This window comes from Phaseolus vulgaris, chromosome 2 (assembly GCF_051622355.1).
Source record: "Phaseolus vulgaris cultivar YP4 chromosome 2, ASM5162235v1, whole genome shotgun sequence".
NCBI classification, from domain to species: Eukaryota; Viridiplantae; Streptophyta; class Magnoliopsida; order Fabales; family Fabaceae; genus Phaseolus; species Phaseolus vulgaris.
In genome coordinates this window covers 25,138,212-25,156,367 of record NC_143499.1, presented here as the reverse complement: position 1 = coordinate 25,156,367, position 18,156 = coordinate 25,138,212, and the positions used below count along the sequence as shown (strand labels likewise).

The 18,156-nt window shown below is 33.4% G+C and overlaps 1 protein-coding gene across 1 annotated transcript; it reads right to left on the bottom strand.

Annotated features, from left to right (window-relative positions):
- Positions 1–1,309: 1,309 nt before the first annotated feature.
- Positions 1,310–2,370, bottom strand: LOC137811048 (RING-H2 finger protein ATL8). Its single transcript, XM_068612617.2, has one exon. The coding sequence runs from the start codon at positions 2,062–2,064 to the stop codon at positions 1,402–1,404; it is 663 nt and encodes a 220-aa protein (XP_068468718.2). The 5' UTR covers positions 2,065–2,370; the 3' UTR covers positions 1,310–1,401.
- Between the last annotated feature and the right edge of the window lie 15,786 nt (positions 2,371–18,156).

Genomic DNA, 18,156 nt, shown 5'->3' with positions numbered 1-18,156 from the left:
TTAAGCGATTTATTTTAATTTTAATAAATATAGTTTTTAACTCCTAAAATCAGTGTGATGATGAAAAATTTAAAACAATTTATTTGAAAAGTCAAGTTCAAATTTCATTATTTTGTTGTATATTAAAAATGTATTATTATTATTATTATTATTTAACTGAAATGACGTCTACAGTATTTGTACCTGCAACTTTGCCTCGTCAAAACGACAATATCAATCCTCTCCCTTACCGTGCGCACTATTGCAACTCGAAGATTCTAGACATCGTCAAAATGAGCACCATCATCTCATCACTTACCCATTTTTTTACACAAAATTGGTAAACTTTTTTATCAGAGTTTATCTCACTTTTTTTTGTAAATACATAAATTCAACTCCAAAACAAAAAAAAACCTTATAGATGGTAATAACTGTAACTTTTCCATGGAAAATAATTCTTCCAAAGGAATAAACATTACTCCGGAAAATAGTTTTGGATAAATTGATACCCATTTGGTAGAAATATCTAGATATAGCTATTTGAAAAAATCTTTAGAAATACAAAAGGAATAAAATATCACTCAATTAATGCTTGAATATTGAGTACTCATCAAATCTAATAAATTGACACCTTTAGTGAAAAATATCTAAATTCAACAACTGTAGGAAAAAAAAGCTTTTTTTTTTACAAAATTGGTAAAAGCTAATGACAATTACAGCTCTAAATTCTTACATAAGATAATTATCCTTCTAAAAAAAGAATAAAACAACTCTAAATTAAAGCATGGTGGTTAGTTTTTGGATAAAATCTTTAATTTAAGGAACTTTTCCCTACTAAACTTATCCATGTCAGAAAGAAAAAAGTAACACTCAGTGATAAATAATAAAGGCAAAAAGAAGAGAAGAAAACACTCTACAACAAGCAAACCCGTCCTTTTCCCTATACGTTTTTTCAACTCTGTTCTCTGAAATTACAAAAGGACTGAACTCCAATCATTTAGACACAAAAAAAGATCAGGGTTTTTACTTTTCATTCTTACATTTCTCTCTTATAATATAATTTAATATGGTAAGAAAAAACATCTACTTTAAAACAGGTATTAAAAACAGTCTTTTTAAAAACAAAATACTGTACTAATGACTAATCTTCAGACACCAACCCAGAATCTAAGTTCCACCTAAACGTGATGTAATGTTAATTTTAGAAAACAGTGTTTCTCTTTTACACTTTCAGCTTTTTTACATTAGGTTAATTGCAACTTTTTTTTACACATGATTATAGTATGCGCGCCAATCTAATGTCTGCACGATACAGAAGAAGAGAGAAAAATTGCCCCAATTCCGATCTCTTTGATCAACTAACTTGAAGGGATTAAAAGGTACGAAAGTAAAAAGAAAAGCTAATAAATACAAAAACTATGTTCATGGCAAGAACCCACTGTTCAAGTGGTGGCTATGATGATGATTCACGTTATTACCACTTCCACCACCGCCATCACCGTTGTTATTATTGCAATTACCGATTGAAGCAGCATTGTTGTCTTCTCTGGACTTCAATTCCAGTTCACTGGCGCCGCTTCTCGAGGCTCCGGCAGCCGTGGTCGGAAAGCGGCCGCACTTCTGACACCTGGTGACAGCGAGGACCTGGCGGCAGGAAGGGCAGGAGGAGTGGGACCTCAGCCACTCGTCGATGCAGGACACGTGGAAGCCGTGGCCGCACTGCGGCAGCACGCGAATCTCGTCGCCGGCGGCGAAATCACCCAGGCAAATCACGCATTCCGACGTCGCCACCCACTTGCTCGGGTTGCTGTCCACGTACGCGAACTTCGGCAGCGACTGCAGCACCTTCTTCTTCAGTCCCTTGTTCACCACCGCCTGCCGCGGCGAGTTTCCGCCGCCGGGACCTCGCCGGAGCCACGCGCACCGCGCCACCGCAACAAGTCCCACCACGCAGATTAAAGCGCACAGGAGAGCAGCCAGAATCACCACGAAATCGGACTCGAGCGCCACCGCCTCCGGCGGCGGAGCCGCCGCTGCCACCGCGGCGTTATCCGCCGATTTGAGAATTCTGAGTGCGCGCGTCATGTGTGAGAGTGAGTATCTCCTTAGGGGTTAAAGCAAAGCAGTTGAAAGAATAAGAGTGAGAGAAAAGTAACAGAAAAGAGAGAGTGAAGTTTTGGGTTTGGGGAAGAATTGGAGAGGAATTGGGGGCTTAAATAATTGGGGTAGGTATTAATAGGTTGAATTGATGGAGGGTTTGGGGTTGATAGTGGGAAATATTGAGGTTAGTGCGGTTGAGGATAAGGGATTAAGGGTTGCAAGAAGACTTGAGTCAAGATCAAGACTAGAAAGAAGGAAGATAGAAAGAGAAAGAGAAAGATGAAATGTAGGAGTTGTTTGTTTGTTTGGTAGGTACAATAAAGTGGCCCCCTTCCTTCTGCAAGTGGGTGTGGAGGTAAGGGACAAAAGTGGACATAACTTAACCCTTGGCCAAACCTGTTATCCTTTCGATGCTTACTGCCTTATCTCTTAAGCCCTATGTTTTCAAATAAATGTGATGAACAATATCAATTTTCTATTCCACACTTTGAAAAATCATAAAGTTTGATTTGATTTGCTTTTCCTGATTTCCCCTTTTTATCCAATCTAATGAGTATAAACTGTGCAGTGTAGCAGATAACTGCGAGTGTAACAGAGAAGAAGTAAAAGCATTTAGTGGGTTCTAGAGGAGGATACAAGTAAAGGTATAAAAGAGGTGAAGAATAAAGAAAGATAGTATGAGAAAGGAGGAAAGTTAACTTTAGAGGCATCGATGAAAAAAAGAAATCGGAATGCATTTAAAATTGTGGCCCAATTAAGGAGGAGAGAGATGAATTTGCAGCGAATTGAAAGGTGTGATGAAGTTGTGGGCGTTCAAAACCACAAGTTTGGCTTAGTTTAGAGGTCTTAAAAAGAGTGTCAATAATATAAAATAAGCAATAGTTGTAGGTAGAAAGTGGCCCTCCCTCTCTTTTCGTGTTTCTTGGAACAAAACATAAAGAACTCGGTACACCACTGTCCCGCGTCTATACTTCTTTATGGCTACTTGAGACTGCACATTTACATTGCATGTACACACTCAACTATACCTATTTTTACGTATCCCTTCCTTATTCCTCAAGCTTTCTGTCCCTACTTTTCTCTTTTTCATTACCCTTCCTATAGTTTCATTTTATTCAACCATATCCAATAATTAAAAAATTATGGATAATAGATATGCAAAGCATAATGAGGAAGAAAAGGTGTGTTTGGTGATTTGTTTTAGAAATGTGTTAACATCAGAAGAAGATCATAGATTGTAGATAGAGGTGGAAAGTGTTGGGCTTTAGAAAAAGTTGTTTTAGCGAGTAGAGATGAAACACTAATCCACCCCATGTCTTGAGCTAAATTCGGTTTGGGATGTTCCGGGGTTTTGGTGGGACAGAAAGAAAGAAGGTTTTAACAGGGTTGGAATTGATTGAACATAAAAAATGTCTCCATAATGGGTTGTATATATTTAGGAAAATTGTAAACCTATGGTTATGTGGTAACATAAGGAAATGTAAGAAAATGTTGGAACAGTGAGAAGAAAGAAAGTGGGAAGGAGGAGAGGATTTGAGGCAGTGCGTCTTTTGAAGGGTTTGTTTTTTGTAGGCTTTTCTTTTTTGGTACTTTGGTTATGCCACTAAGGCTCGTTAAACATGTGCATGTGTCTGGCAGGGTCCTTTTCACTTCACAAATAACAAGAATTTTATAACATATAGTTTTAATTAATACTTAATAATGTTGCAACTCCAAATGAATGATTGACAGGGAGTGAAGGGAACGTGACTCCCATTATTTGTTTCTGGATTGGGCAGTGGATGCGTGACAGTGCACAAAAAGCACCATCATTTCCTCTTTCAGCATGTGTCCTTTCTTCATACCAAAATAAAAATTAAAATTATAAGAACGATAATATATATATATATATATATGTATTTGTTGGAGTTAATAGTTCAATTGCATTATGGAGGGAAGTAATTGGTGAAGGAAAAGGGTTGCCACTTTGTGTGGAATGGCCAAACAGAGATGCACTAAGGAAGAAGCATGAAGGAAGAAGCAGGGTGTCAGAAACATAAGTGTTTTATCAAATCGATTAACTCACTCAATCTTTAATTTAAATCATTTTAAACTATAATTAATCTCATCTTGTTAACTCATTTTTAATATTTAAGAATGCAATGATTACAACAAAATACAATTAACGCAAGTGACAATAAATAATGATAAAAGTGCAAAACATATTATAAGAAACACGAAGATTCGACAACATGATTAAGTGAACTAGACAAAATATAGAGGTAAATTTCACAGAATGTAAATTGAATTGCAAAATAGTATACTCTTTTAATGTGTTTGGTTAACGCATCTAAAAAATATAGAGATACAAAATACCGTCTTTCTTAATTTACATGTTCAATTTGGTAATATCAATTCTACTAAAGGATTTGTAATGAGAAAATTTTGTATTGTGTTTTTCTTGACAACATTGAGTGTTATAAAAAAATGTCTCAATACAAAAATAAATATATACTATAAAAAAACATTGCGTATATGTTGGTTTGGTTGTTTAACTCTTTATGTAAATGGAAAAGTGAGTGAATTTTGTGTTTATTTTCGGTAAATGTCATAAATTTGTGAGTGTAAAATGGTGAATTCATGTTTTTTTTCTTCTTCCCCCAAGTGCATAGAAAATATGGGAAATTTACGGTGGTACATGTTTATTCTGTAATGCTTTTTGCTTTGAGATGTAGTGAGATTTTTTAGACAGAAAACTTTTGAAGAATCAAATTTCATTAAAGATGATAAACTATCTTTGTATTTTTTAGTTCAATTGTATTTAAATACTTATAATGATTATCAATGCTATTTTTAGTGAACATCGATATTCTCGTGTCCGTATTGATGTTGTTTTTTTTTTCACTCGATGTTGTTGTTACTTTTGTAGAGGTAGATAATCTATTATTCATAATTTTTTTTAATGAACATCAAATAATTTGAAAATGTTATTTATTTCAGATTTTTTTAAATAAGAAATTGAATAATTTACATTTGTATTTATTTATAATTTTGAATAATTTAAAATTTGTATTTATTTAAAATTTTGTCTAACTTAGAAATTTTATTTATTTAATTTTTTTATTTAAATAAGACATTAAATGATTTAGATTTGTATTTATTTAGGATTGATTTAAATAATATTTTAATTAAAAATAGTTATAATCACAATAAATAAATCAAATCAATTTTTCAACAATTTTTAAATTCAAAGATAAATTTGTAAACTTACATCAATTGAAAAAGTATAATTTCAATCAAATGTATATAATTTTTCCTTACATTTCTTTACATTTTCTCTTTAAATAATCTCAAATTTAATTTCTATTTTCACTTCCTAAATTCATAGTAATATATACATTCATCCTGAATATATATATATATATATATATATATATATATATAAATAAATAAATAAGTCTCTTCCAAATTCAACAGGAATCTGCTCGGTATACTTATGTACAAAGTATAATTACAACAGATTCTAAATATAACAAGAGAAAAAAACAAAGTTATTAGAAATCAGAATCAATGTGTCATTTTTATATATAAATAGACCATTATTTTTTAAAGTGTTTTTTTTAAAAAAATAAAAATAAAAAATAAAATAAATAATATATATATATATAACTTATCAATAACTCAATTTGGATAATTTTCACATACTACAAATCTACAATGGAAAAAAGCATAAATGGACACCATAGAGAAAAAAAGTATACAAATATTTTCTGAAATATCTATTAACTATAACTAAATCTTCAACTTTTCACTAGTAAAATCCATGTATTTATAATATTTAGCAAATATAATATCATAACTTATAGAAATGGCAATACAGACTGGCTCGGCTCGTATCGTGCTTGGTCCACAAAATGTGGATTTGGTTGGTTCGCTTCACGTAATGAATACGAGCTAATTTCTCTGTCCCGTCCCACATAAGGATCCGTTCGCATATAATATTTTTTTTTAGAAATTTAATAAAAATGTTTGTTACTGGAAAATTGAATATAAAAGAATTCAATCAAAATATTTCCTACTTCTTGGATTGCTACTGAAAAATGGAGGCATCTATAATCCACTCTCAGGATAACAAAAGTCACGTGTCATTCACAAAAAAATCACCCAAAAAAAATTCAAAACAAAAATTTACCACATATAGCAAATCTCTACCAATCAACCAACAAAACAATGACAAATGTCGCAACCACATGAGGCCACGTTCCGCTCATATAAGCCCCCATGCCTCCCACTCTTTTCATTCTCTCCGTAAACCCTAAACCTCTCTTACGTTCTCTCCTCTATTCTGCTTAGGTTTCACAAATTTGGAAACTCCACCATCTGCTCTCATCTCTGACCAACTGTGCATGCAGATCTCCTATTTTCTGTATTTTTTTACTTGATGCGATGTAAGGATTGAGAAAAATAGTCTTAGAGTAGAAGTAGTACAATTAAAATGACACTTGAATATTATATTATTAAATTTAAAAGAGTATATAAATAGAAATTTAGTTATTCAGGTTTCATATTAAAAAGAACCACCATCTCTCTAGCAAGCTCTTTTCCTTTCCTCTCCCTTCTCTCTAAGATTCTAACCTCCTCGCTCATCAGTTCGACGATCGGAGTTCACCATCAGACTCCTGGCAGTGAATACTACAAAACTGCTCGATCATAATCTCCGATAGAGTAAGTTCATTTTTGCTTTTCTCTTTGAGTCAAATTTTGAACTTGTTAGGTTGTTTTTGTCTTTGCTTTGCATGTGACCCTTTTAGCTTCAGGGTTAATCTCTGTTAGCTCAGTGTCCTAGTGATATAGTTAGATTTTTTATTAGGACTATGTGGTGTAGGTTATGTTACCTTTAAGTTCTTGATGGATTTAGAGCTCTTAGTGAGTATATGTTTCAAGTAAGGGAAGTTAGTTTAAATTTCCAATAAAACAGTAGGCTAGAAGATCTGGATGTGGGGGTGACGTGGTCACCAGTCTCAAACTTTCTTCAAGGATTGTTTGTTTTAAGTATATTAGAAATTGACTGAGATTTGAATGTGAAGTTTGATATATGGTTGCTATTATAAAATTATAATGTTGTTGAGTATTGGTTGTTTGATGTTGATTTAGACTAATTTCAGCTATAACATGGACTTTGTTATTTTGGGTGCACTTTGGTGTCATTTAGCTCACACTAAAATATTTTCGTTCAATCCAAAAGTCCTGGGTGCACTCTGGTGTCATTTAACTCACTAAAATATTTTTGTTCAATCCAAAAGTCCTCGGTGCACTCTGGTGTCATTTAGCTCACACTAAAATATTTTCGTTTAATCCAAAAGTCCTGGGTGCACTCTGGTGTATTTTAGATCACACTAAATTTTTTAGCTCAAGCCAATTATATATATATATATATTACTATTATTATTTTAGCGTAGTTTATTTGGATTATTATTGTTAAATGAGTTTTTGGATATATTTGGATTGTTTAGAAATTTTAAAATATATGTTGTGATTGAATGGTGTATTGATGTGTTAAATGAAGTGTGCAATGATGTGAAACTAAGATCAAGACATAGTATTTTCAGAAAAGAAAATACCGTGTTAAGATTATTTAGGGTGTGCATTGACTAAGGATTCGTTTAAAAGGAGATATCTTGGACTCTAATGAGATAATGCAATCATATAGATGAAGTTATGCAGGTGGTGAAAGTCGAAGGAGATTCATATGAATGAGTAAGTTGTTTGAAAGATAACTAACTTGACCTGTTATATGAGTTAACCATGTCATACTAGGAGAGAGATGATATTGAGATTATTTATGCGCATAGCTGTGTGGATTTCACAGTGATATAGTATGACATGTGCAAATCTCTGAGTCTAAGTCAACGCACGAGTCTTCCGGAAGTAGAGTCAAGTGTCTCTGTGAGATGAGTCAGTGGAAGTCTGACATGTGAAAGATGAATATTGAATTTTAATAGACACTTGATGATTTATGTTTATTATTTTCAAATCGAAATTATATAGAATTTTTTTCATATAACTAGCTTACCCTGTTATTTGTTTGTGTTGTTTCTTTATCTGTGATGATCGTGTATTTACACGGGAGCAGATGATGTTACAGGTGATAGAGCTCCTTAGTGAGAAGCTGGATGAAAATATTTTATTTCCTTTTGAATATTTGTTTTAATTTTATGTAAATATTTAAAGTCTTATGAAAATAGTTATGTTTTGAAACATTTTAAGAAAGAATTGTGAACATATTTGTATTATGTTTATATATTCATTTTAATATTTTATACCGGTTTTAGATTTTAGATGTAGGAAAATATAGGGATGTTACACGCAATGTTTGAACTTTTGAAATGGGTTTTTGAGTACGATTTTTGAACTTTCAAATGAGTTTCTGAGTGTATATATGCTCATTCATTTTCGTCTTAAGAACATGTTAGTCTTCATCATTTATTTTCCTTTTTCTTCCTTTTTGGGTTTTTTGATTTGCGGATTTCATATTTTGACGTTTCTGCTTATTGTCTTCATCTCTTTTACAGGTTTTTTTTACTTCATTCTTGATATTGTTGCTTCTTTATTTGTTACATTTTTCGCACCATAAAAATGATTTTTTTTTTCTAGTTTTCTTATGAAAGATCCTTACTTTTGATGTTTTTGTCGATTCTCTTCATCTTTTTTTGTTTTCTTTGCTTCAGTGTTCTTCATATTCTAGGTTCTCTGTTTGTTACGTTTTTTCACCATAAAAATTATTATTTTTTGGATTTTCTTAGGAAAGTTCCTTGTTTATGCAAGTTAAAGTAATAAGAAAATTATGTTATTCAATTTCCATTGTTTGTTGTTTGACCTGCTTTGTCAATTAGATTATCTTTTTTTCTTATTTAATGCTACTTATTATTTTTTTTTCAAAAACTGTGTAATAGTTATTGAATTAAAATAGTTAATGAGTTGTTTATTTTCAATTTGTTGATTAAATAATATAATGAAATTTTAAAGTAAAAATGGAACATACACATATAACTATATGACTATATTTTCTTTTTGTGTGTTTTACTTTGCTTCTACAATACTTTAAATCTTACATGAAATATTATTTTTTTATCTAATTTTTACTTTTATTTTTTATTTATTGTTGCATCTAATTTTTAATTTAATTTTTTATTTATTGCATGTATACTTGTAGGAATGATGTTATATTGTATAATCTATTTAATTTATTAATATTATAACTTTTTTATTATTGTATTTTTTCTTTTTTTATAAAACACCCGTGCTATGCACGATATAGGCTAGTGTTAGTACATTCTTCATTCATTGCTACATATTGTTTTTCAATATCATCTTCCTCAATTTCAAACTCAAAGAGATTCCTCATCCATTCCAATCCAATTTGCAAATTAAAATTTTATTTTAAAAATAATTCTAAAAAAGTATTGCATATAACAAGAAATAATAATAATAATAATATTTAATAATCAATAAGTGAGACGAATAAGTGAGACGAATGTACGTATATTAATGAAGTTAAATGTTTGGTTGCTCAACTGTAAATTAAATTAAAATTAATTGTTCAACTGTACAAAATAATTTGTCTTCACCGCTCTCATTTCTGTAATTGTGTGGTGGTTGGCCTTGTGCTCGTGTCTCTTCAGATAACTAATCTGTAAGTATTGCAAATAGTTCTAAAATGTGACCACACATACAAAGAATATATATATATATATATAATTAAAATTAATTGTTCAACTGTACAAAATAATTTGTCTTCACCGCTCTCATTTCTGTAATTGTGTGGTGGTTGGCCTTGTGCTCGTGTCTCTTCAGATAACTAATCTGTAAGTATTGCAAATAGTTCTAAAATGTGACCACACATACAAAGAATATATATATATATATATATATATATATATATATATATATATATATATATATACTAAATACACAGAATAGGACTAAAGTCTTCCTTTAGTCAATTATTCTTTATTTCTTATTTTTCTCAAGGTTTGGACTTCTTTGAGTGCATATGGAGGATCGACTTCTTAATCTTGTAAAGAAAACTTATTTTGGAGTGTTGATGGTTTTCAGATTTCAATCGAAAAATATCTCATGGGTAACTAACTTCAGTCCCTTCTCCTTCTTCCCTCTTCGTGATCTTTGATCCTTTTCTCTCTGCATATGTCCTTCAGGACAAAGAAGCCACTCTTACTCGTCTCGTCTCAGGAAGACTTAAAAATATCAAATAATTTTCATGGAAAATTCCTTTACATAAATGTATGATGACTTGCTAAAAAATGCAAGAACAAGATAACTGATGGAAACCGTCTAGCCTCACACAACCATATAATAAGGATGATGACTATTTAGAGGTTGTTTATTGATTTAGTTGCAAATATGGGTCTAATTGGGCTTTTTTTTTTAAATTTTTGTAGGCCCAATCAAGAGAAAAACTCTAGGTTGAAGGAATGTACAAACATATTCAGAAGACCTCCAACTCATCAAAACATAAACAACTACTAGAAGAGGCTCAAGTACAAGCCCAAGTGCAAGCCCAACAACTAGAAGATCAGGGCCACAATTAGGTCTATGGTAAAGGAGATACAAGAGAATTGGGATGCTGATACTGATGGCAGAGAAATATTTCTCTATATGTTTGAAGAAGCCTAGATCCTAGTTTAAATAGTGTAGAAAAGATTTTATTTTTCTCAAAGTAGAATAGGAAATTTTATTTGTTATTTTTCCTTAGATGAAATTTGGCACCTAAAAACCAACCTAAGTTAAATTAGGGTTCCTTAAACACCTAATTTAACCAAGGTCGGTTATGACTAAGCCATGGAGAAGAGTGCACATGTTCCACATGTTTTACATGTGCTAAAAGCTTTTCATCACATGCTCCATGTGCTATGTCCAAAAATAGGCGCAAAATTCAAATGCAAACTCCATTTAAATTTAGCTTTCATTTCACTTGTATTTGGCTATTCAAATTCCGGCCCTCCATTGCTATAAAAGGAGGTTTTTGGTTCATGAATTTCTGAAGATTAATGAAAGAGTGATATGCTGCCAAAATTGAAATAACACTGGGGGACTGGTCAGGTATTCCTTCAGCTTGAGAAACGCTTCTTCACACTCCCTGGTCCAGATGAACCTACTGTTCCTTCTTAAGCACTGGAAGTAGGGGTGACCCTTGTCCCCTCTTGCTGATACAAATCTGGACAGAGCGGCCATCCTCCCCATCAATTGTTGCACCTCCTTCACTGAGATCGGGTTCCTCATTGCGAGGATTGCAACGCACTTCTCAGGGTTTTCCTCTATCAAACGCTTAGTGAGTAGGAAACCCAAGAACTTTCCTGCTTCCACCTCGAACACACACTTCTCAGGGTTCAACTTCAATCTATATTTAGCTATCGTGGTAAATAGCTCTTCTAAATCAGTGACATGATGATCCTTCACCTGTGAGGTCACCACCATATCCATCAGCCTTTGGTAGGTGGCACCTGCATTCTTCAGCCCAAAGGGCATCACTGTGTAACAATAGCAAGACAACTCTTTCTTGAACGCCGTCTTGCATTCGTCCCTGGGATGCATCTTGATCTGGTTATACCTAGAAAAGGCATCCAGGAAGCTGAGCAACCTGCAACCCGAGGCATTGTCTACTAAATTATCAATGCTTGGCAGGGGATAGGAGTCTTTCGAGCAGGCCTTGTTGAGGTCCGTGAAGAATACACACATCCTTCACTTCCCGTTAGCCTTCTTCACCAGGACCATGTTCGCCAGCCACTCTAGGTACTGAATTTCCCTGATGTGTCGGCGCTCAGCAACTTCCGTGTCTCTACTTTGATGACCTACTGCTTCTCCTTGTTGAACTTTCTCATTCTTTGGCGAATAGGTCGGACCTGGGGTCCATCGTAAGGCGATGGCATAGGAAGTCAGGGTGTATGCTAGGCATGTCCGAGGCGGGCCATGCGAAGGCATCCAGGTGTCGTGCTATGACCTCGACAATCTGGTCCTACGTCTCTTGGCTTAGTGACTTGCCAAGTTTGAACATTCTACCATCGATCTCCCTCTCCAAGACATCTTCAGCTGGTTCAGGCCTTTCCCAGGCGATCTCTGCGCGGGCGACCCCTTCTTCACTTGGGGCCCGGGTGGTGACAGTGAACACCCCTCTCTTCGTTTTGAGACTATTTTCGTAGCATTTCTTAGCCTCCTTTTGGTCTGGCTTGAAGGTGATCAATGTTCCCACAAGTCAGGCAGCTTCATCTTCATGTACCTTGTCGATGCTACCGCCCTCAACCTGTTTAGTGCAGGTCTGCCCAACTGTATATTGTAAGTTGAGGGAGCGTTAACAACAAGGTACATGATGTTCTCTGTGCGGGAGGCAACACCATCTGTGAAGGTGGTTAGGTGCCCACGCACTTCCACCTAGTCTCCAACAAACCCATAGAAACAGCCGGTGTAAGGCCTCAATTGATCAGGAGACAGCTACAACTTGTTGAAAGTTGACCGGAACATCACATCTGCCGAGCTTCCGTGGTCCAGTAGGACACGGTGCACCTTCCTCCCTGCGGTCACTACCGAGATTACCACTGGGTTATTGTCGTGGGGGACGACATCTTGGAGGTCGGCCTTGGTGAAAGCGAGGTCGACATCAAGGGCCTACTCCGCCTCTTGCGCCTCTACCATCATCATCGCTCGTGCATACTTCTTCCGCTGAGAGGCGATGCTTCCTCCACCTAAGAAGCCTCTCGAAATGGTGTGAATTTTACCATGAACGGGCATCTCGTGCCCCTGATCACCTCCTGGCGCGGCCAATGTCTGGGCTCCCTGTGACTCCAGCAAGTAGTCCTTAGGGAAGCCATTCATCACCAGTTCGTCCAACTGGTGTCCAAGAGCCAAACAGTTACGTATGGGGTGGTCATACGCTTGGTGGAACTCGCACCAAGCATTCTTGTTAGGCCTCAACCTCTTTCTAGTTTTTGCGGGCATCTTCAGTCTCTCTGCTATGTTGGGGACAACGATCAGCTCCTTCAATTCCACTAGGAAGTTGTGCCTTGGGGGCACATCCTCCCTCGCACGCCCCCTGGTTTGGGGCTTCCTGGGCTCGTAGGGCTGCTACTTCGCTGGGGCCTTCTTCTCCATCGTTGCCTCATATACCCTTATGGGCTAAGGTCGACTTGGCCTTTGCGGGCAGATGGCGACAATGTTATCGCGCTTCTTGGTGAGTTCGCCTTCCACATTGATATGGGCCACCGCTCGATGCCAGATCTCATTGAAAGTCTTGGGGCGGCTCCTGATGAGTGACTCACTGAAGGGTTTAGGCATGATTCCCTTTCTTAAAGCGTACACCATCATATCCTCATCCTTGGTGTGCAACCTCACCACCTGTGCCCCGAATCGGTTGAGGTAGTCATTCAAGGACTCTCCTTGGTACTGCCTTCCGTCGAAAAAATCGTAAGAGACTGGCGGGGGAGGCTGACGAACCAATCTAGTGTTGTGCCTGTCAACATGCTCATGAACAGCTTGTAATGCATTGCATCAGAGTCCCCAGTCAGCATCATTTATCTGTGGAAGGCCGTGAGATGAGCCTCTGGGTCCTCTACACCTGTATAGTTGGGTTTCAGACCCATGAACGTGGCGGGTATCACATCATCCATGATCAGCTGCGAAAATGGCATTGGGAAAGCCCTGGGTGGTGTAGGCAGCGCTTGTTCATCCACCACACGTTCCCCTGCCTGTTGCTGCAAATTCCTTCGCAATTCCTCGTTAGTTTTTTTGCAGTTCTTTGTTTCTTGCTTGCGACGCAGCCAGGTCAACCTGGATGCGTTCTTAATCCATTCTTGATGCCGCCACCGTTTCCTAAAGGGCGCGCATTGTTTCCATGATCTGTTGCATGGTGATGCTTCGCCTCCGTTCGGTGCAACGGATCCTTGCCTCGTGTTTCTCATGTTGATGGATCTTCGCTCCATGCTTGTGAATGAGACAATTTTTAATCGTGCTCCAAGGTGGGCGCCAATTGTTCATGCCGGTTGACTCGATTGCCTTCGTGCTTCTAATGACGATCACACACCCAATTCTCTCTGCCTAGGTTCGTGCTTTTCTTTGATCAAACACCTTGTACCTGCAAAGACAAAGGGGTGTCCTAGAGGCCGTTTGCACTCCGACGCTCAAGTCAATATTGGGGCAAAGAAACACAAATGTGTATCTCAGTTCTAGTCTCAAGAACTGCGTAAATGTTGCGTACCTTGTGAGGTTTCTTACTATCCTTTATATGGTTTAGGGTTTCCGCTACCTCACCTTGTTGTCGAGGACACATCGGCACATCCTGATGATTGATGTCTGACCACTCGTCGGCACCCTAGTGCGTGCCACTTGTGAGACAGTGGCCCATGCCGCTTGTGGGTCCCATCTTACATGGCCCACAATTATTAGTAGTCAGCGATGTCTGAGTACTGGTCGGTACAAAATATATATATATATATATATAAATTATAAAAAAATAAAAATAAAAATAATAAAAAAATAGTAATACATAAGAAATAAACATTACCATATACAAATAATTAAAACACCTAAACATACTAAAATTAATATAAACAATGCATAAACATAAATAATACACGTAAAAAAATAAATTGTTCAAGAATAACAAAAATCCTTCCATCTCGCTCCAATTTTTTTTTTATGTATTTAAGATTTTATTTAAGTAGGACATTAAATATTTTAAATTTGTATTTATTTAAGATTTTTGAATAATTGAATAATTTTAATTATGTATCACATTAAATTTTAGCAATTTTTGAATAATTTAGGAATTTAGGAATTTAGGATTTGTATTTATTTAGAAGTTTGAATAATTTAGAAATTTTATTTATTACAAATTTTTATTTAAATAGGACATAAATAATTTAGATTTGTATTTATTTAAGATTTTGAAAAATTTATGGATTTCATTTAATTCAAATTTTTATTTACATATTACATTGAATAATTCATGGTATGTATTTATTTAAGATTTTGAATAATTTTGGAATTTAATTTATTTTGATTTTTTTTTAAGTAGAACATTAAATAATTTAGATTTTATATTTATTTAAGATTTAAAAAAAAATATTTCTTTTAGATTATTATTTAAGTTGAAAATAAAATAATTTAGGATTTGTATTTGTTTAGGAATTTAGAAAATTTAGAAATTTTATTAATTTTAGATTGTTATCCACGAAAGACATTAAATAATTTAAGATATGAATATATTTAGAACTTCAAATAATTTAATAATTTTATTGATTTTCGATCTTTATTTAAAAATATATTAGAATTGTTTGGATTTTAACTTATTTAGGATTTTGAAAATTTTAAAATTTTTATTTTATTTATATTTTTATTTAAGTAGGAAATAAAATGATTTCAGATTTTGTATTTCCTTAAGATTTTTTTTATCAACAATAAATAAATGAATTAAAAGGAATTAAAAGGAACACTTATGGGGTGTCCCAATTGTTATACACAACTCATATCTAAATATACAATCCACAAAACATAGAAGTGTCTTAGGTGATAGAGTTTGAAATTTACTTAAGATTTTTAAAAACTTTGAAATTTTATTCATTTGAGTTTTTTTATTTATTTTTGTATGACATAAAATAAGTTAGGATTTATTTTTATTTAGGATTTTGGATATTTTAGAAAAAAAATTATTGTTATTTAGAATAATTTAAGAAATTTATTTATTTCAAATATTTTATTTAGGTAGGACATTTAATAATTTAAGATTTGTATTTGCTTAGATTTTGAATAATTTATGAATTTTATCTATTGTAAATCTTTATTTAATTATGACATTCAATAATTTAAGATTTATATTTAATTATAATTTTAAATAATTTAGATATTTTATTTATTGAAATTTTCTATTTAAGTACAACATTAAATAATTTAGGAGTTTTTATTAATTTTTTTTTATTTAAGTATGATATTAAATAATTAAAATTTTGTATTTATTTAGGATTTTGAATAATTGAGGAATTTAATTTATTTTAGATTTTATTTAATTAAAATATTAAAACATTTAAATTTTTTTATCTCTCTAGGATTTTGAAATTTTTAAAAGATATTATTTATTTCAGATTATTATTTATGTAGGAAATAAAATAATTTAGGATTTATATTTATTTAGAACTTTGAAAAACATAGAAATTTAATTTATTTTTATTTTTATTTAAGAAATATTAGCAGTAAAATAAATAATAAAACTAATAAAAGGTCTAATTAAAAGTCATAATAAAATTAGAATTTCACATTAGGAAAATAAAAAAGATCTCACCCAATTTATGACTAGTACAAAAATAAGAAAAGAGCGTTCCTTATTTAATGCGGTTCAGCGCTTAAACGCATTCGTAAAAAATACGGTGGTATTTTTGAAATTATTTTGATTTACAAATGCGGTTATTTAAATAACCGCATTTGTAAATAAAAAAGCTTCCATTTACAAATGCGACTAAAAGTAATAGCCGCATTTGTAAATCGAAGCGCTTGATTTACAAATGCGGTTATTTGAATAACCGCATTTGTAAATAAAAAAGCTTGATTTACAAATGCGGTTTTTACGTTTAGTCGCATTTGTAAATGGTTTTTACCCTAAAAATTTTACGCGCTCAATAGTTTCGTTCATTCTCTGTTTGCGCTAATATCTTTTCTTCGTTTTCTCTGGTTGCGAAATTCTGCATTTTCGAAGGTACGTAACTGCATTGCCCCTCATTCTCTTGTTTCCATTGCCCCTAACAACTGCATTGAACTCCAATGGCTTTCGCTTTCCATATTGCTTTCATTTTTAATGGGTTTCACTCTGCATTTTGAAGGTTCCATTGCTTCCGCCATTGTCGCATTTCGCTCTCGCCGCTCCGCCACTGTTTCCGCCGCCGCACTCGCCGCCACTACCGTGTTTCCTCTTCTCCCCTTCCACTCTTCACCAACAACGTGCCCCTAAAACCCCAGCTCATTCAGAAGAATATACAAATGCGGTTATTTCAAATAACCGCATTCGTAAATCGCATTTACAAATGCGGCTCTATAGCCGCATTTGTATTTCTCTGATTTACAACTGCGTGCTGATCGAATATCGCTCTATAGCCACATTTGTAAATGTAAAATACCCGCATTTGATTAGCATTTCTGCGATCATTACATATTACAAATAAATATTTGAAAGTTGGATCAAATCTCAAATGAGATGAAAGAAAAAAAAAACATATCACAATCAGGATATTATTATTATTATTATTGAAAGTTGATAATTTTTTTTTAAAAAAATACGTTCATGATGAAGAACCCTAAGTTAAGAAAATGCGGAATGAGACAAATAAATACGTCAATGGAGTTTTCTTGAACAGTACAAACGACAAAATAGAAAATAACAAAGACATTAAATATTCATAACAAACAAATATGGAAGCAACAAATGTCAAAGATAGTGTATGTATGTGAAATGATAATTAATGGTATTGTAATAAATAATAATACTAATATATATATATATATAATAAATATTAAATATTGTATTAAATCTTAAGTTATTATTCTATTATAATAATAATTATATTATATTATTGCTATTAGTGAAAACCATAAAATAAACAGTATGATTTCTTAACTTAATAATGAAGACCACTGTAAATCCTAAATATAAGGTTAAAGGACTTTTCTTAGACAATGAGGCTTGTTATGCAATGGTGAAAATCTTGAAAAGACTGCAACACTTAGTGGGCGTGTGATGAGGGTAGTGAAAATCTAATTTGTCAATATTATAATTTGTGATCTGTTCATAAAATTATATGGAATGAGCAAAGTCAATAAATTTGTTATTACTTCAAAGTATTTATTTATGATTTAATTTATGGTTTAATCTATATATAATATGTATATTTGTTTGACTTTATTAAAAAAAACTATGAATTAGTTACCAAGATTTTTTTTAAGAAAAAGAAGACTGTAAACATTGTAAAATGTAAAATTCACTACAGATTAAATTTAAAATACATATTACATAGAAATTACATTAGATTTAAATTATATACTATT